This window comes from Pelodiscus sinensis, chromosome 4, assembly GCF_049634645.1.
Source record: "Pelodiscus sinensis isolate JC-2024 chromosome 4, ASM4963464v1, whole genome shotgun sequence".
In the NCBI taxonomy this organism is placed as follows: Eukaryota; Metazoa; Chordata; order Testudines; family Trionychidae; genus Pelodiscus; species Pelodiscus sinensis.
Window position 1 is genome coordinate 13,783,748 of NC_134714.1, and position 20,711 is coordinate 13,804,458.

At 42.0% G+C, this 20,711-nt stretch overlaps 1 protein-coding gene across 3 annotated transcripts in view; it reads left to right on the forward strand.

Moving 5' to 3' along the window:
• The window catches only part of PRKCH (protein kinase C eta), a 238,778-nt gene that overhangs the window by 93,160 nt on the left and 124,907 nt on the right, over positions 1-20,711 (forward strand). For all 3 annotated transcript variants that reach the window (XM_075926363.1, XM_075926364.1, XM_075926362.1), the window contains exon 10: positions 6,854-7,008. In XM_075926363.1, the coding sequence (XP_075782478.1) occupies positions 6,854-7,008 (155 nt within the window). The remainder of the gene's footprint in view (positions 1-6,853; positions 7,009-20,711) is intronic.

Genomic DNA, 20,711 nt, shown 5'->3' on the forward strand with positions numbered 1-20,711 from the left:
TTTTGTGTGCGTAGCTGTGTACGAATATTTTTTCACCAAAAAATGCAGATTTTAGGTTGATCAGAATTATTCACGAATTTTGGTTGAATTCTGAGAATAGTTTTGACCAAGGAAAAATTGGTGTGAAAAAGCCAGAAGTTTTATTGTGGTGCTATCTAAAGCATTTTGTTTGACTTGAAACAATTTTTTTTCAGTTTTGGTTTTATCAAGAAAAACTTTAAAAAATTGTCTGATCTCAAATTATTTTTGTTTTGCTTCGATTATCACCATTATTTGCCTAGCCCTGTGCCTAACGCCTGCCAGCTTGGTAAGCAAGATGCCAAGGTGAGAAATATACCAAATTCTCTTGCAGAAGAGTTTTACAGCATTCATGTCTGGACACTGGCCAGCCTCAAAACAAAACCATATGACCCAGAGCACTTTATTTCACCCAATTGTTTCTTTAATTTACAGTAACAGTTGGCATTGTGGCTTTTGTTCAGCTTGATTTTAATCCAAAATGGTGCAACAGGATTTCCTGTTGTGGCTGCCGTTGCTGTGAAGCCTTTAACGTCACTGTTTCCTGTTGACTCAAAATCTTAATTTATTGCCAATGTCATACAAAGATAACAGATCAGAGAAAGCTTCTGAGAAACACAGCATGTAAAACACTGACAAGCATTTCAGCAGTTCCTCTTCTCAAAAACACTGTCCAATCCTTAATCCATCCTCACTCCCATTTGTACCTATCTAGCAGCTCCAAGTGGATTGAAAGGTGGCTTAGATGAAGACTTTCCCATCCCCCTCTGCCCTATTTCAGTAAAGGGATATAATCAAGTGAAGAGTGGGCAGTCATGGCTTGTGGAGTAGCTTCTTGGAGGCCTTTATCAACCAGTCTGAGTTAGAGCTGCACTGAGACTGCTCTAACTTGTGCTGAGCTCAGCGTCAGGGAACGCAGAACAGTGGTATAAAGATTTGTCTCTGCCCACCTTCTAGGGCAACATCTAGACAGCACTGGTATTCCGGAAAAGCAACACCGCATCCAAGGAACGTGTCCCCTTTTAAAAAAAAAAAATCGAAAAAGCTGACGCGCTCTTTCACCATCCTGGTAAACCTCATTCTACGAGGCATAAGGGATGTGTAGAAAGAGCACTTTTTTCCGAAATTTGGCACCGTGTAGATGTACCAAATTTCAGAAAAGCCTCTTTAGAAAGTAAATCGGGAAACGATATGCAATTTGCATACTGAAAATTGTGTATCTCTTTCTGATTTAACACTGCAGTCTAGATGTAACCTAGGTATGCCAAGCATTGCTTTGGAGTACCAGATGGCTTACCACTAAGTTTATGATGAAATTCATTTGCTATGTAAAGCCCCCTTTCCATGTTCATGGACATTTTACATGCTTATTCCTAATTTTAACTGTAAATTCCCGTTCTTAATAAACTGTCATTGCTTCAGGATGCTTTTGGAGAGATTACTTAGTTGGTCTTTGCAGGATAGCAAACTGATGTCCCCACCTGTCAGTACCAGTGGAAAATCTTGTTTAATTCCTCATTCCCCAAGAATTCTCATTCGTGCTGATCTTTATAGTATATGCTACCATGCAGACAAGAAACCAGTGCACAAATTCTAGTTTGTGAACAGTTTATAATACTCAGCCCTTCTCTTCTCCTTAGTCAGACCCACAAGACTAATAAGTGTTAGTAAACTAGGTAATTAGGAACCTGGCAAAACCAGGGAGAAAAGAATGAATTTGGGTAGGCAGACATTATGTTAAAGCTAAATGAGAGAGTCTCAATGGTGACTCAATAGACTATGAAAATCTCTAGGAACGTATCTCAGAGTGTGAGGTATGCCCCACAAGGAAGTCAAGAAGGACTAGTTGGAGGTGGGGAAGCAGGATAGGATTGCAGTGGTTTTATTTTCTCAAAGTTTGGCATAAAAAAAGTGGGGGACACTACACTGTTGCTATGTTTCTAAATACAGACACACACACAGTTGGGTGTAGGTGAATTAAATAACTTCATGTAGGTAGTGTGGCAGGAAGGGAGTTTTAAGGAGGAATTAAAATGAAGAGGTGAGTGATGGCCTAATGAACTGGCCTAAGTAGGATGGATTGCTCTTTCTGTAGAGACAACCCTAGAGAAAGAGGCGAGAAGGAGAGGAATAAAAGGTATGTCAAGGCAGTATAATTAGCAAGGCAGAGGAATCTGAATTTTATCCAATTCCACCACAGTATGTGTTCCTTAGTCTTGCTCAGTGTCCTTCTGAAAGCTTGTCTACATTGAGAAGCTATTGCAGAATAAATTAGGATGTGATTTTTTAAAAAAAATCACAACAGCTATTCTTCACTAACTTGCGGTATGCACACACTTATTCCATATAGTACCTTTTGTGCGGTGTTGCTTAATCCAGTGAGTCCTTGAAGCATTAGCTTATTAATGTAAAGGCTAGGTTCTTTTCTGATCAACTTCTGTCTTTCTTGAAGCATGGGAGTTAGTTATTCTTAACCACTGAGTCTAGGGAGCATTAACTTACTAATTTTAACACTTGGTTCTTTTCAGACCAACTTTTACCTTGACAATATTTCTCAATTTGGGAGAGTTGGTTATTCTTAACTGATCTGCAGTTTATTCTTTCACCCAGAATTATGTGCATATGTAATTAGGGAAAAACCACACAAAGGCATTCTTAGTATGGAAAACGAGTGTCTTCATAGGGCATTATTGTGCAATTCCAGTCTATTTCCCCTTACTAATGAGTCCTAACTAGGGTTGCCAGATGGACTCCCAGGCACTCCCCCCCACCCCAACGAGGCTTCTGAAGTGCCCAGAGCAGTGATCGTGGCCCCGCCTCCCAGGCTAGAAGGCAGGGCCGCCATCGATGCTGGGAGCCTGTGATTGCGCAGAAACCTGGCAGGGGCGGGGGGAGTAGCTGGGACTCCCAGCCACTCCCTCCGCCCCCGCCAGGCTTCTGTGCAATCACAGGCTCCCAGTGCTCATCATGGTCCCGCCTTCCAGCCACTCCCTCCGCCCACACCAGGCTTCTGTCCAGTGCGCAGCCAGTAAAATCAGAGATACTGAATATTGCACATGTCTGGTATTCTCTACATTTTTTTAACTGGACAAAGAGTGCAAATACCGGACTGTCCGGTACAATACCAGACACCTGGCAACCCTAGTCCTAATAGTAGGCCAGAGAGAAACACTGAAGGATCATAGACATTCGTATGGTTTTCATGTAGCATAGCAGGCTCTTTTCATGTAGCATAGCAGGTGTGATCACTTTCTCCACTATAGTGCACATTTTGGCTGAGTATTTTTTGACTCCAGGATCAGGGGAACACATCTATCTTCATGTTGCTGCTTCTGGAGAGAGCTGTGAGATTCCACCAGCTCTCGCAGCAGCCCATGATGGTAATGAGAAGAATTCTTTATTGCCACTCACACCCCATTTGGCTTCCCTCTTGTGTCTTCAGCACCAGCTGAAAAACTAAAAGATCCTTGGTTGCTTTCCTTCTGCCATGTGCATTTCAAGATGCTAATGCCAGTGGTCATTTCAAGCTGGCCAGATGCAAGAGATTGGAAAGAACCAAACATCTGGCCACTGGAATGTAGAGAGGAGATTAAAACCTCCGGCTGTAGATTAATAATGCTCAAGCATGGGTGGGGATTTGAAGAAGGGTAAGACAAAAAGAATCATAAAGAAATTGAACTGGCTCAAGTTAATCCTCTATTTGCCTTCCAGACTGGACTTTTCTGTTTTTCAGAATGAAAACCTTAACATTGGAACAGGGGCGGACTGGCAATCAAAATAGGCCCGGGAAATGGGTTGAGAACGGCCCTCCCCATGACGTCACTCTTGCGTGCCCCTCATCCTTTTTTACGTCACCCCTGCATGCCCCTCCCCCTTTCCCTGGCTGTGTCTATACAGTGGCCACATAACCCGGAATAGCTATGGAAATGAGAGAAGTCAAAATAGGGAAATGCGCGGGGGATTTAAATATCCCCCACGGGATTTAAATAAACATGGCCGCCGCTTTTTTCCAGCTTGGGGAAAAGCCGGAAAAGAGCATCCAGACTGGCGCGATCCTCTGGAATAAAGCCCTATTCCGGAGGATCTCTTATTCCTATTTCCTACTTGCTAGTAGGAATAAGAGATCCTCCGGAATAGGGCTTTATTCCGGAGGATCGCGCCAGTCTGGACACTCTTTTCCGGCTTTTCCCCAAGCCGGAAAAAAGCGGCAGCCATGTTTATTTAAATCCCGTGGGGGATATTTAAATCCCCCGCGCATTTCCCTATTCTGACTTCTCTCATTTCCATAGCTATTCCGGGTTATGTGGCCAGTGTAGACACAGCCCCTGTGTCCAGGGCAGGCTCTAGGTTTTTTGTCACCCCAAGCAAAAAACTCCCCCCCCCCTTTTTTTTGTCCGGGGAGGGTGCACATGCAAATGCAGCTTGCGCGGCTTGCTGGGGGTGTGCACACAAATACTCCAGGGGAAGCCCAAACCCCAGGGCATTTTCATCTCAAGCACAAGCCCCTTCCTCTCCCACCCTTTCCCCTATTTTTTCCCCCATCCCTTCCCCTACCTGGCTTCTGTCTTCCAGTTTGTGGGGCTGGAGTCTGTGATCGGGCCCCAGCTGCTGCTGGGATTCCAGACCAGGCCACATGCCGGACCTGGAGCTGGGCCGCCCGGTACAACTCTGGGCCAGGCGGTTTTAAAGTCCCGGGCTGTGATGTCACGCCACACCTGCTCATGTGCAATTTTCTTTGCATACATTAGACTACATTGTCTCCTCCTCATTCCCCCCCCTTGCAAAAAATAAAGCATGCATCAGTTTTGCACATGTAAAATCCTCATTGTTATGTCAAACTTCATTAAATGCATGTGCAACAGCTTTCTCCACATATATGGTCCTTTGCAAAAATACAGAAGCTCAAAGAACAGCAGTGAATCTCTGCTCATTTACTGCCAGGAACTAAGTACAGGCAGTCCCCGGGTTACGTACAAGATAGGGACTGTAGGTTTGTTCTTAAGTTGAATCTGTATGTAAGTCGGAACTGGCGTCCAGATTCAGCCGCTGCTGAAACTGATCAGTTTCAACAGTGGCTGAATCTGGACGCCAGTTCTGACTTACATACAGATTCAACTTAAGAACCCCAGGCATCCCCAAGTCAGCTGCTGCTGAAACTGATCAGCGGCTGATTCCAGGAAGCCCGGGGCAGGAGCTTCCTGTAGTCAGCCACTGGTCATTTTCAGCAGCTGCTGACTTGGGGACACCTAGGGCAGAGCAGCTGGGGTGCTGCTGGGTTGGTCCAGTGGCGCCCAGAGCGGCGCTATGGGACCAACCGGCAGCGCCCCATCTGCTGTACCACAGGCGTCCGGAGCAAAGCCGCGGAGCACGGGGGCAGCGGGACAGCCCAGACGCGCCGTGGCTATCCTGCTGCCCTCGGAGTCCGTGGCTTTGCTCTGCTTTGCTCCCCGTCCCCCTGGTCTGCAGACCAGGGGGACGGGGAGCAAAGCCGCAGAGCACGGGGGCAGCGGGACAGCCCAGACGCGCCGTGGCTATCCTGCTGCCCTCGGGCTCCGCGGCTTTGCTCTGCTCTGCTCCCCGTCCCCCAGGTCTGCAGACCAGGGGGAGGGGGAGCAGAGCAGAGCGGCGGAACGCGCGGCCAGCTGACAGCCCAGACGCGTCTGGGCTGTCAGCTGGCTGCGCGTTCCTCTGCTCTGCTCCGCTCTGCTCCCCCTCCCCCTGGTCTGCAGACCGGGAGGGGGGGGGAGCAGAGCGGAGCACGCGGCCAGCTGACAGCTCAGACGCGTCTGGGCTGTCAGCTGGCCGCGCGTTCCGCTGCTTTGCTTCCTCTCCCTGGTCTGCTGGAGACCAGGGAGAGGAAGTGCCCCGTTCGTAACTGCGGATCCGCCATAAGTCGGATCCGCGTAACTCGGGGACTGCCTGTATTGCAGTTTCACACAGCAGAAACTTTACTGTGTAGTCAGACTTCATCAGTTCCCACATGCAACAGAAGTGTATAGATTAACAATATTATGAAAGGTTGACACTTCACAATTTTAAAGACTGTTTCCATTCTAGAATATCCATAAAATTATAGCTTTGTAAGCAATAAAAATTCTCTGAAGCAGATTCTAGGGATAGTCTAGATGTAACATCATTACTGTTGTTGTTATATTTGCTTTTAAATGGTAAAACTACGGCCTTCAAGCAATCTGGGCAAACGTGGCATAGTTATGCTCACAGATCTCATGTCTTTACATCTTGAATTGACTGTCTACACCTATTTCCTGAATAAAGGGAGAACTAAAGTCCTAGAATTGCAAATTTTACAATATGTACTTTCACCACATCATGTATACACATAAGTGTGTCAAATCTCTATAGACTATAGTCAGAGATAAAATTAGTAGGTGGTTTATAGACATGCTAATACAAGTTTAAGAAGCTTCAGTAACTAATACAGATTGAGATGGTTTTATAAATTTTTGAACCATCCATAAAGTTCTACACAAGCGATATAATTCTTTTATTAAACCAGATTGGAGTGATTAGTAAAAACCTGGAGAAAGGTTATAATTATCTGTAAAGTTCTCTGGGATTCTTTTCATAAATATGCATGTGCTCACATGTACAGAACAAATGGACATATTTCATTGTTGAGCAATAAGGGGTATTTCTTTTAGATCTTATCGTTTTTGACGTAACCTCTCTGGAAAGATCACATTTTTCAGCATTTCTTAGTGTTTTTTCTGATTTTGTTTTGGAGAGAATAGTTTTGAATTTAAGTAATCTCTGCATGGGACAAGATATGCTGATTAACGCTTAATGTCCATGTTGTGTTTGTGTGTCTGTAAAGGATCGCTTGTTCTTCGTCATGGAGTTTGTGAATGGTGGGGACTTGATGTTCCATATTCAGAAGTCCCGTCGCTTTGACGAAGTTCGAGCCCGCTTCTATGCTGCAGAAATTATTTCAGCCCTCATGTTTCTCCATGAGAAAGGCATCATTTATCGGTGAGCTCTGCATTTCATTTACTTTCTTGATCTAAGCTGTGCTTTTTCCATTCAGACAAATAATTCCTCGCAGGCTGCTGGGAATCACTTAACAAATGTAACGATAATCACTCTGTTTCTTTGCTGCTGACTGTCAAATGTGCCCACAGCCTGCAGGAGGCAGACAAACTACCTGGTATAATATTTATTACGGGGGGGAGTTAGACCATCATTCCTCGACCAGTTATATGTCTAGGAACAGATATAAAAATATCAGCCTTTTACATGTTCAAGATACCTTGCCAGATGCTGAATTGATGTAAACTAGAATTGTAAATCAGCATTGCTTTGCTGAAGTCAGTGCAACACCAGCAAAAGATCAGGCCCACAATGTTGACACGCAGACATTTGCACTTATCAGGGTGCCTATATTAATGGGAAATTGGAGAGCTGTAGACTGATAGCTGCTGAAAAACAGAAGCCTCCTCTGAATAGGTCTCAGCCTATCCTACTGCTGCTGCTGCTGAATATAAATCAAGGTCACAACAAAGAGGGAGCAGATTAGGTGAAAGCGTTCTGTGTTATCTGGGGCATAAGTACGATGAGCTGTATCCCCTGGCTGTGAGTGATTTGTCATTTATAGCTCTGTACACAGGGCCCAAATCCAGCCCTGGGCTGCTGTTATTCTGCATTGCAACAGTTCTGCAGGACTGTGTTCATTCCCCCTCAATGCCCATCTATGCTACAAACAAAAAACTGGGTCTGAGACCCACATCTAACATGACTCAGCACATCCACACAAGCATTTTCTCCCCCCCTCCCTCAGCACAATTAAGCATCAGATGTTGTCCACATCCACCACTTCACATGATTGTGTTTGTATCAGTGCACTCTAGGAAAATCTGAGCATTGTTCCCACACTGCTTCAAATACTGCTGCCAGACTAGAGGATTATGGGTGTTTTTCATGATTTCATTTCCCTCTTGATGGCTACACTGCATTCCAATCCCAGAATCCATCTGGGTCCACAGAGCTAATTTAGCTATTGGCTGTCTGTTGTGTAATGCTCCAACTCTCCCCTCCTTGCCCATCTGACTACTCTTGTGATCAGCAGGCCAGGTTGGATAACTGATTCTCGATCATGGAGTTGGCCTGGCAAAGTCCAGGGTGCCAGAAGTTTTTAAGAATTCCCGTACATATACAAGGGGCCAGATTATATGAGACATTTCATAGAACTGGATAGAATGACTAGTGCAGTGAGCATACAAGATACTAGGACATGATTAAAGAGTACTGTCTATGACATTGGATGCAATGCACTTCAGACTGCCCTTCCATTCAGAGGGTAGGAGGACCAGCTAATTATATTACACAGATCCTTTCCGGCAGTCCCAACAATAAGTCGGTAATGTGTTGTATCCAGTTATGGCCTACCAACCCTGCCACGACCCTATTCTCCAGTCAGGCCTTTACATGTTATGCCAGTATGGTTAGAAACCATGTGGTTGTGGACATGCTTTGTGCTGATTCAACCACATTATGCTACATCATGCAACTGGATCCACACAGGTAGACTCCTGTGCCCACTCGGAACTGCCTTGTTGAAGACAGTGGCCATTGGTATGGTTTTTGTACTGAAGGTCGGCCCAAACACCATTTGATCTTTGGCTCCTAAAGTTTAGTGCATGTGAGCCTTCTCCCCAGTTGGTAGTGGGGTTTCCCTTACTAGAGAAACAATGTTAAAAAATTGTTTTCAAAACCATTTTAGCTTGGGGTTCAGTAATCAACTGTTGTTGGCAAGACTGAAAGATAAGTTAGGAAAAGGGAGATCGAGATCTTCCTCTTTGCAGATGGAGCTCCCAGAATAAGTAGAGACACAAGTACAGAGCAGAGTTCTCTGTATTTCTTTAAAGTACAAAATGATCTGCCGAATGAGCATGTAAAATAGAAAAGAAAAAGGATGTAGTTTTAGTATTTCCAAACTCCAATGTAACGTGGGCTTTACCTGTGATATTTATAGTGCCTATTATGCTCCTAAAGCACTGTGACCTACACGTAAAAACAAGTCCTCTCCTCCCATACCTGCTTTTCATCCTAAATTTTCCCTTGTATAAAATACCAGCCTCAGAAGGGAGGCCCTGCCAGATAATTGCACAGTTTTCTTAATATTCTTAAAATATTAACCTCCAATAGTCATTGCCATTCAGTCACTGACAGAACTTTGCACAAAATCAAATGCCTATCCCTCTGTGGTTTCAATGCTTTCTCCTGCTGCCTGTCCTCAGATGAGGGGAGTCAATCTGTTTATATTTAGGAGCTTCCTACAAGTTGCTATAGTTTGTGATAGAAAACTTAGCCTCGATATTAGAGATGTTTAAAGGCTGATCCGGCAATTAAATTTGTTTGGAGTTCATTGTTAGAAAATGTGAGTGCATATGTGTGAGGGTGGAGGGGCACAGAGATCCCAGAGGGATACATGTCGTATAATTATATGGTAGATTATCTTAGATGATAAGGATGGTAGAGAGTGCTTTTTATTTATTTATTTTATTTATTTAAAATACTTTACCCTGCCTTTCTATTTAAAATATTTGAGGTGGCTTACAAAATGTTTTTAAAAGGCTAATATTAATATATAATTTTTGTATAATGGCAGATTTATTAAATATGATACATCCATCTAGGATGAGAATCTCAGCTTTTTCAATTGCTGAAACTAGAAAGGAAATCTTTTAACTCACAGATTGCTCTTTGGGTGGTCCTTGACTTGTAGGAAGCAGTTTACAGGGCAGAGGAAAATGTTTAATTAAGAGGAAGCCATTTGAACTGATGTTAGAATGAGAAGTGCTGTTTATTAACAGAAACGAGATTGAAGCGTCTGCAAAAAAGTTAAGGGAAAAACTTTCTGAATTGAAAGCATTTTGCCAACATCTTTCCAACAATCTTCTTTGGACTATACTAATATAAATTATCGTTAGAATAAAGTGGTAACTTAGAGGATGATCCCAGAAAAGCACCATATAGTTAACAATTCTTCCAGGATAGCTTTAAGTGTAACAATACTGACATTTTCCATCTTTCAACATTAAGCATTTCAGGATAAATAATTTTAATGCCCTTTAATTTTCAGTAGCTGCTTAGATCACCTCATTTTGAAGCTGTCACTGGATAAAAGTCTGTTTTTTGGTCATGAGAACAGACTCAAGAATAATTCCCATAAAAATATGTGGCTTTGGGTTTTTTTAAAAGCAGGTTTTGGTTTCATGGATGTTTTTGTGTTGCTGCAGAAGTGGGACATTTCATTAGCATTATCAAAGAAACATCAGCTGAGGTTGAGTTCTCAAGTCAGCACCTGCTATTTATAGCTGCATTCTGAAGAATGTTGACAAGTATATCACAGTTTCGTATCACATCACACAAGGGGGAAAAATTAGAATGAAATTCAAATATGGACTTAAGTACATGCTTTTTCATATGCCAAATCATAGTTTTTTGTTATCTGAAATACACTAATGTTGTGCAAGGATAGATTTTGGCTCAATTTGTGCTATATATTACTAGACTAGAAAAAGGCATCACCACATTTCAGGGTGTTGCATGAGGAATCCTCTATTGTAGAGCAACACGTGCGCTCTCTCGCTCTTTTTTTTTTTTTAAACCTACCTACAAAGAAAAACACAATGATCAGTTTGGGAAAGGATAAGTGAGTTTGCTCACAACTCTTTGTAAAGCATGCATATAAATATTCTTCTTGAAGCTTGCATTTTCCAGCTTGCTAGTTCTCTGTGCATAGTATAAAGAAAAAAACCTGCAATATGAGTATATCTGAGCTGTACTGTAGTATGTTGTACTGTAGGCTGTATGTGTTGCCAGACATACTAGCCCTAACAAATAACAAAAAGGATTGGAAAAAGAGCATACTTGATTTCTAAATTTAAAATGGTACATATTAATTGTATGCTGATCTAATATGCCAAATGGGTGAGCTGCTTTCTTGTACCCCAGTTCAGACCAAGGCAAATCAGTGCAGCATTTGGATTATAAATTTGCTATCTTCTATGTCCTCTTGTCATGTTTCATTTGCAGTGTCCTGAAACTGAAGCATGATATATGCACACCAAGACCCATCAGGTTCAAATGTATCTTTGAAATGTTCCTTTTCTTTAGTGAGGTTAGTAGGGTTCAGACAGCTCACAGGCTTCCTACAGCAGCAGCACCCAGTTGTCTGCCCAACCTGTCTACACATTCTTCACTCTCATGACACTTCTACCTTCCTTCTCTTCCCCTGGAAGGCATCTCTCTACACAAGGGTAGCATAGCTTGCTGAGGTGATAAGCGCCAGCAGCTGATGATGATTTCAGTGAGTGCATAGGATCTCTCAGGTGCAGACAAGTTGTTCTCTTTTTGATTGATCATCTCCTTTTCAGCATGAAGTCCCAACCACCTATGGGCATTGTAGATCCCGAGTCACTTTTCATAAGAGAGCAGGGCACAAATGCCTGTGTTTTCACCCAGTTCTAATTTGGATCATGACTTTTTGCCACCTCGAGTATGTGTTTATGCTACAGAAATAACCATGTAGATGCCCCCTAGCTGTGTACCCAGGCCAAGCCCGGTCATCTGTATGTTGTAATGAAGATAGGCCCTGCAGTTTGTTAACTCTTCGAAGGAAAATGGTGGTGGAATCCCCATCCCTTGCGACAGTCCAGGTCTTTAGCAAATTACTGGCAGGTCCCTCAAAGTGACTGCTTTGATCATGCACTTTGGTTCTGTGGAGGGCACAGTGTAATTATCTAGATTAGAATGTGGCCATTATTTAGGGATTAACAGTAACTGTTGTGAAAAGTGCCACAGAATTGTCAATGACAATTGGTTGGAGACCCATTTATACAATTTCATCAGTGCAGTGCTCCTTAACAGCATTCAGGATTGACTAACCACCGGCTGAATCTTCCAGGAGCTGCAGTTGACTTGGAGATCTCTCAGTCCGTGAACTGGAAACTGGGGCATGTTTATAAGATCAGCTTTTTTAGCTTATAAGGCCTGACAAGATCACATTTCTCCAGCTATAGACATTCATAAGGAAGGCATTTTTGCTACATGTTCATAAACTTCATATTTCGGTTGACAGTCGGTGACATTTAGAGAGAGGTTTACATAGACCTTTTAAAGAGACTAATTTTACAAGAAAGGTTTATAATAGCCAAAAAGGACATAGGGTTTCCACTGAGACAAAAATCTGACATTAAGTGAATGTAAAATTATATGCTGCAAATCAAAACGTAGTTAGCCCTGCTTCCCATTTGTCTAGAGCCATTGTCTATAGTGCAGCTCGCTCTTCCTTTCTTGCCATGCCAAGAGCTTCCCCCTCTTCACACCACCTTTTTTACTTTCTCAGTTTTTGCAAATGGTGATTTTAATTCCCCTTCGCTTCTGTTGTTGGTTTCCGTATCTGTACATCTGGGTTCAGATCTTGATCCCCTTAAAGCAGTGGTTTTCAACCTGTGGTCTGCAAAACTCTGGGGATCTGCAGCATGTTACACATCCACTCTATTGTATTCTCTAATCACATAAATATGTGCATATGTAACTGCCACCTGGCAGTTTTGAACTTAGGACTTTTGGAGCTTAGTGTAGGAGCTGCTACAGCTTGAGCTATAAAGCAAGTAGGCTCTCAGTTTAGGTTGTAGAGCTCCCTTGTTCTTATCTCTGGCTGTAAGTGGTCTAAGTGCCATTTCATGGGACAGAGCGCATGTGTGGTTCAATGTCTATACTTGCGGCTTCTTGTGTGAGAAGAATGCAAATGAGGCTAAGCGTGGAATATTGCTGAGCCTCATTTGCATACCTAATGAGGCATCATTTTTGCAAAAAGGCTCTTGCACCAGAAGGAGCTGTCTACGCTGCTATGCTGATTATTTTCAGGAATAATGGCATTGCGCAAGAGGGTTTTTCTAGGGCAAGAAGGGGTAGCGTAGACAGCTCCTTCTGGTGCAAGAGCCTCTTTTGCAAAATGGCGGCTCATTAGGTATGCAAATGAGGCTTCGTGATATTCCATGCTTAGCCTCATTTGCATATTTCTCGCACAAGAAGCCGTGAGTGTAGACATAGCCTAGGTGTGTATGGGTTACACATACACATATATGTAGTATGTATTCCAATGGGAAAGCTATGGATGGGATGTGAGACATTAGGCCAAATGATGAGGCATTTTTAAATCCACAGTTGTGTGTTCGTTGTAGCTCCAAAAATCCTCATTGACTGAATATGTCAATTATTGTAATCTTGGAGGTCCTGATTCAGGAAACCAGTTTAGCACAGGCTTAAGTTCTTTCCTGAACTGGGGCCAGGAAGAGTATTATGCTGAACTATGCATGATAGAATAGACAGGGGTTAAGAGTCTAGTAAAAAGAATGGGAAATAAGCAGATTTTATTAGGAACAAAAAAACTGGTAAATTAAAAGCTGTAAAATGGCAGAAATCACAGTAGCTTGCAAATAGCATAGCCCCCTGGGCAAGAGTTTGTATGCAGCAGCCTAGATTTTCTTTGTGTTGTAATCCTTTTTGTGCATCTGGATAAAGGGCATTCAGACATAATATGTAAAGGGCCGGGTAATCTAATAATATGTGTGGGAAAGTTTATATACTATCCAAGAGCACACATACTTTGCACTGTGATTACAACTGTGTTTTTTAATCTGGTTCAGGTTAATCTTTTATGCTTTCCATTTTTTTAATTTGTGTGTGTTTGTATTATTTTTACATCCTCTGGACCTGTGCTGTATAAGGTGTTTTATTCTTGACACGTGGACAAAAATAGTAAGTGCAGCGAAAACAGCCTATCACATTTGTGTGCTGTCGTTCGTTATCAGACATTGTGCTATATTTCTTAGACCTGAATTTCAGTTTTGCTCGTAGGGAAAAAGTCCTGCCTTCAGAACTCTGTTGCATATTGTATACATATCTCTCATCTCATTGACATAATTAAGCATAGCTCTGTAATATGGCTACTTATATGCATAAGAGCTACTAAATGACCAACTGATATTAGCTAGAAGGGTCATTATCAGGAATTACTGACATAATCAATGCCTGTTGGTTTTTTATATTGTTAAAATAAATTGACTCAAAACATGCAACCTGTGCTCATAGCTAGTGTATGTAAAACATGTTTCTTGACAAGGTTTTATTTGGGTTTTTTTGATTGCATCTTGTCTATTTAGATTGTAGGGCGGATTGATTTAAATCAAGAAAAAATCATTGATTTAAATCAAGTTCCCACTGATATTATTTCATATATTTCTTCAACAATGGTGCAAATCTAATCACTCAAACATGTTAATTTACAACTCAGTACAGCATTTAACTATCTTAGAGCATATACTTTGTCTAATTTTTATGGATAACTTGATTTTTATTAATTTAGGAAATAGTACGTAATACAGGCAAGAGTATCAAGCTGCAATATATTAGGAACGTAAGAACTAAATCACACACACAAATATAGTAGCACTTATAGCTTATTCAGCCAAATCTTGAGTGTTACATAAATGTTTCATATTTGCAATTGCAGCAGTCTTCTGAATTGACTGCTAATAGCTTCTTTAAACTTTTTTTAATTTTCAAGTTTTATTAACTCTAATAAACAAGTCATCATAACACCAATTATATAATCTCCTTAAAACTTCTACAACTAGCTCTCATATTCCCCACTCCTACTGTCATTTTGATTCATAGACTGAAACACAAATATAAGTTTTCCTGCTTTTTCAACTCCTAGTCAATGTCTTAGCTTTGAGTAAGTGATGAAAATGTTCTTTCTGTGCCTGTAGAAGAAGCTACAGCTGTGAAAAGTTGGCTTAGCAACTGATGGAACTGTTTCAAGATGCGTGGCTAATGATTTTCACCAATTCAGGGGGGAGATTTTTGTTCAAAATGTCATCAATAAATGTTTACTGATTAAATGGTTTTACTTAGCCCTGAAATTTATTATGACTGGAGTTAATAGAGAAGTGATTTTGAGATGCCAATGCCATGGCAGATGCATCATCTTCAGAAGTTAGACATCAAGCTTTATACCCGAGGGTAAAAATGTTCACAAAAAAATGAGGTGGAATTAGTATTTGATCACTTCTGGGAAGGTATTTCTTTAGTCAATATCTCTGGAGGAGCCTTCCAAATTTCAACAGCATCAGCAATCCAGCATCCATTTCTCTGAAGTTTGTTTAAGGTGATGGACAATAAGTTTCAGTATACTGAACATATTCTCTACATTCCTCTTTAACCTAATGTGAGATACTTTGGATGAGACACTTCCATCTATGTAATCACAATTATCTTAAAGTTTTATGAGAATGAGCCAATTTTTAATAAATTGTTCAGAGTTACATCAAACATCTTCAGGGAGAACTAGTTTGGATCCTGCTGCTCTCTTCAATGAAGCTGAAGGAAAATGGTTGTTACAGAAGTATTTTGTGACTTCAGTAACATTTTCTTTTATTCCTGAATAAGGTGTACTTAAGTCTTTGGCTAACAGATGCATTAAATAGCCATTGCAGCCATATGTTATTAAGGAGTATATTTCCATTTCTTCTTCTAAGTATCTTCACATATTTGCCATGTTTGCTGCATTATCTATGACAAAACTGCAGATGTGACAGTTGAATTTTTGTTTATTACAATTTCACCGCCACGTCTGTTAAATAGTCTGCTGTGTGGGCATTTCCTGATGGTATCTATTGTTTCTGAAAGATATGCAACCCCATTTTCTATTGTCTCACAGCACATATTACTGGATCATTGTGTACATTGTTCCACTCATCAAGGCTTAAACTGGCTAATTTCCCCCCAGTATTTCTTGCTCACTATTCAAGTTCCTTCTCATACAGTTTATCTAGAAACCTTTCACCAATGTCTGCGCTATCAGGTGGAATGTAGCAATCTTTTCATCTGTGTTTGTTTGTTGGTCCTTACTACAAACCAACCCATGGTGGTGGTTTTACTAGATGATTGAAATATTTTTCTTGCTACTGAGACTTCATTTTCTGAAATATGTTTACTTGGAGCTCTGTGGATAACAGTACCAAAAGATGACTCTGAAGTTGTTGCACAGAAGCAGTCTAAGTCTTAGGGTTTCCAGATGGTTTCAGAAAAAATACCCAACAACAACAACAAAAAACCATGCCAGGATAAAAGTTTGTTGAGCAAAAAAAGACCCCGAGACTTGTTAAGCAACACCGTGGCCCCCATTAAAAACCGTCCAGCGTAGGGAGGCAAGATGGCGGGCCAAAAAGCCTCACCATGTGTTTTTTCATAGAATATTAGGACTTGGAAGGGACCTCGAGAGGTCATCGAGTCCAGTCCCCTGCCCTCATGGCAGGACCAAATACCATCTAGACCATCCCTGATAGACATTTATCTAACCTACTCTTCAATATCTCCACAGATGGAGATTCCACAACCTCCCTGGACAATTTATTCCAGTGTTTGACTACCCTGACAGTTAGGAACTTTTTTCCTAATGTCCAACCTAAACCTCCCTTGCTGATCAGTGATCCTACCCTGTCCTTGGTCTTCCTCTTGCTTCTAATGTATTTATAAAAAGTCTTCTTGATTCCCTTTATTCCCGTAGCTAGTTTGAGCTCATTTTGTGCCTTTGCCTTTCTAATCTTTCACCTGCATTCCTGTGTTGTTTGCCTATATTCATCCTTTGTAATTTGTCCTACTTTCCATTTTTTACATGACTCCTTTTTTATTTTTAGATCATGCAAGATCTCATGGTTAAGCCACAGCGGTCTTTTGCAATACTTTCTATCTTTCCGACACAGTGGAATAGTTTTCTTTTGGGCCCTTAATAATGCCCCTTTGAAAAACTGCCAGCTCTCCTCAGTTGTTTTTCCCCCTCAGTCTTGATTCCCATGGGACCTTACCTATTAGCTTTCTGAGCTTACCAAAATCCACCTTCCTGAAATCCATTGTCTCTATTTAGCTGTTCTCCCTTCTACCCTTCCTTAGAATTGTGAACTGTATGATTTCATGATCACTTTCACCCAAGCTGCCTTCCACTTTTAAAGGGTCTATGTGGTTTTTTGGTTGGTTTTTTTTGCTTAACTCTCAGCGTCTTTTTTTTTTTTTTTTTGGCCTTAACTCTCAGGGTCCTTTTTTAATTTTGCTTAACAACTCTCCGGGCTGAATGATCATGCAAATCAATCTTAATTAGACTTCATGACAGGTGTGTGTGTGGGGGGGGGGGGGGCAGTTAAATATTTGGGGGGAGGGGTTAAATACATTTTTATGAATACACCCTTTGCTGAAAATCCCCCAAGCTCCCAGAGCCTGCACCCCCTTCTGCCCCCAAATTCCGACCCCAATGGCCTGCCTCAGCCCAGATCCTGCCCCCAAACTCCCTCCCAGAGCCTTAGGCAGGTGGGGGTGGGGAGGAAGGCGGTCTTGGACACTTTCTAGGCTCCACCAAAAATTCTGCCAACCTGCCCCCCTGGCTGGGAACTCCTCCAAGTCCCCTTCCCTGCCCTGCACTCGCTAGAACCCAGGAGGCGCTGGGGACGGGAGCTGCAGCTGGGAGTCCCGCTGTCCCAGAAGACGCGGGGGGAGCGATCGCAGACTCCGGCCCGGCTGCAGGAAGTGACTTGCCGCTGCTGCTCTGAGGGACTCTGGGGCCAGGCTCTGGACTCGATCCCTGAGCCCCAGCGGGGGCTGCTGCGGGGCCTCGGAGCCTGGGCTGCAGCCAGGAGGAGGAATCTCCGGCAGGGACAGTCCCGCTGCTCTCCAGGATCTTCTCCCAGGACAGCGCCCCCAGCGTAGCCAGCCCCTGCCCCAAGGCGGGCAGCACTTGGGGGGCAGGTAAGAGAGACCCCCCGGGAGAGGTGCCCTGGTGCCCCCAGGCTGCAGGGGGAAGGTTTGGCCCCAGGCTGCTCTCAGGTCTCCCAGCCTGGGGGGATTTTAGCTGCTTTGGTTGAGTGGGAGATTAGTAATCTCCACCCCTCTGGGTTGCCAGGCTGTCTCCGTACTGAGCCGGACAGCCTGGCAGTTTCACCTCCTGGCTGGGAAAAAATTGGAAAATACCAGACATTTTAGGTGTCTGAAAATTTTCTGAATTTTTTTTACCGGACAGGAGGCGAAAATACCAGACTGTCCGGTTCAATACCAGACACCTGGCAACCCTACAAAGTCTCTTACACTTAAAAGGGATCCTGAAACAAAATTCTTTTCAGTTTTTCTCATTCTGTTATTCAGAGTTAATCATTTAAATTTTTTCATCAAGGATGTAGATTACCAGAAAAGCTAAGACTGACTTTGCTTACAGTGAGTACACTTAATTTTGGTGTAAGCCCCATTGAACTTCTGTTTTTTTGAGAAAAACAAGTATAGGATGGGGTTCCCATTTAAAGCCGAGTTATGCAGAAGTAAAATAGGGAACAGACTTGTGGAATCACCATTATGGTATGTGGCCATGTTGTTCCCAAATAAGGGGCATTCATTATATGTAATATTAAATAAGAAAATGACACCCAGTGGCAATTTGTAGCTCTAGATTTTCTTTTACTGCAGCTTTCTGTACCATGTACTTGGATGACAGATTCTAAATCTAGTTAACTAATTAAACAAGCCATAAATATTAGCTAAGCTAAACTTTTTTTTTCCTAACAAGTTCAAAAATGGCAAGCAGCTTGTGATTTATTTGTTAAATCACACTTATTCTAAAAGGCATAGAGAGTCTTGAAGAATGATGCCTTGCAAAGTGAATTATTTAAGTTACTAACCAGTTATGTGTTGTTCTTCAGACATATCCACATTTAAATTTTCGTCCACATCACTTTCTCCCAAGAAGGAGTTTTACTTCTGATGTTTCATTCTTCCAACTAGGCCCTGCATCATCTTCTTACACTGCTTACACTTGACACATTTTTCTTTTTTACCCAGGGAATGAATTGCTTCAAAATATTCCCTGATAGGGTCTCTCTTATGTCCAAAAGCCATGACAGTTTTTCTGTGGTAGAAGTGTGGGGGAATATAGGAAGCTGTGTGTGTATGAATAATGTCTTCCCTTTTTCTTTCCAGTCCACTCACTATGCTACCTCTGTCCCTTCTTATATATTGTCACTCTGTCTTTAATACGTCTTAACTAAATTTTCTGCCGTGCTTTACCCAGGTCCACCACCACATAAGCACAGAATAAAAACAATCCTATCCAGCCTGTGTCTGTCTTTACATATGATACTTTAGTCTGCTGAGAAACAAATTGCAAGTCCAGAATTTACAAGAAACAAGAGCTGGTAGTTAGACTATTATCCCCGACATTTGTTGTCTGCAGAGCCCTCTCCTTAGCAATATGCAGAGATGTTACTTCAATGGCAACTGTTCTTAGTTACTTAATAGGACCTGAGCCTATGTCCCTCTTTCATGTTGATGGAACAAAGAGAAAAACTGACAAAGCTGAATTGGGGCATCAGCAGGAAGTTGAAGTTGAGAAAAGCTGTTTAGCAAAAATGGCAATATACTAACATGAAATGTTATCACGTCTCATTCTTAATTGTCAAAAGATTTCACAAGTAAGTGTAATAGTTTTCTGTATTTTTAGTTGAAATTTGCTGACCGGGTCTCACACTTAATGTTGATAGATTGTGTGCTTATAGTTTGTATTGCATAGTGGGTAGATAAAAATGTACATGAATGATTAATGCAATGCTTCTCTTTTTGTAAGCTTTTGTGCATACAATATAGCAACTGGTCTGCCTGGTAAAAGGTTTTAATTTGCAATTGACTATGCATGTGCTACTAAGCCTCTGAAATATTCTAGAATCTAGCTTTTTAATTTAATTACACTTATGCACAGCTCGATATTAGTGATAGCACTGACAATACAGAATTTTAGATGATGAGCATGCAAAAGCTATGAGTGATAAAGAAGTGGCTTAACAAGAAGACGTGAAGATAGACTTCACAAACATAGCTTTGCCTCTGAACTGCAAAGAAGTTACAGCTCTTGCCAACCATGTCATCATCAATATGACAAACCCATTTGACTCGGAATCAAGTCCAGAGGTGCTTATCTACTAGACTGCAGGTAACATCGGCTATATAAGGGTGTCTGTTCAAAATAGCAGATGTTGGTGAAGAACAAATGGAGAGATTTGCGAGAGAGGATAGGATATAAAACTTCTTCAAACCATTTGCTGACATGAACCAGAAGACCAAGTCTGACAAGGGGAGAGGCAATCACAGCTGCTATTAGCACAGAAATGTGTTTTCTGCAGAACCCTGTCCTTAGCAAAATGCAGAGGTATTACTTCAATGGCAACTGTTCTTAGTCACCCAATAGGACCTGATCCTATGTCTGTCTTTGATGCTGATGGAACAATGAGAAAAACTGACAAAGCTGAATTAGGGTATCAGCTGGAAGTTTAAGCTGAAAGAAGCCATGAGTGAACAGCAGGCAACAAAAAAACATCAGAAATGCCACGGCTGTCATACAATGAATGTCTGGAAGTAAATTCCACACATTCAGTGAATTAGTTGCTGAGGACATGAGGAAGATCCTAAAAGGATTTGACAAAGCTTTTTCTGTAACCAAAGGCAACAGTAACTCTGTGGAAACTGCAGAAGGACAGCACTGGACAGGATCTGAGGTTGGATATAAGAAATACCAGGTGATTGGTGGATGCCCTGTGCCTCCAAGGAAGAAGTTTCTAAATGTGGCCTGCAACATG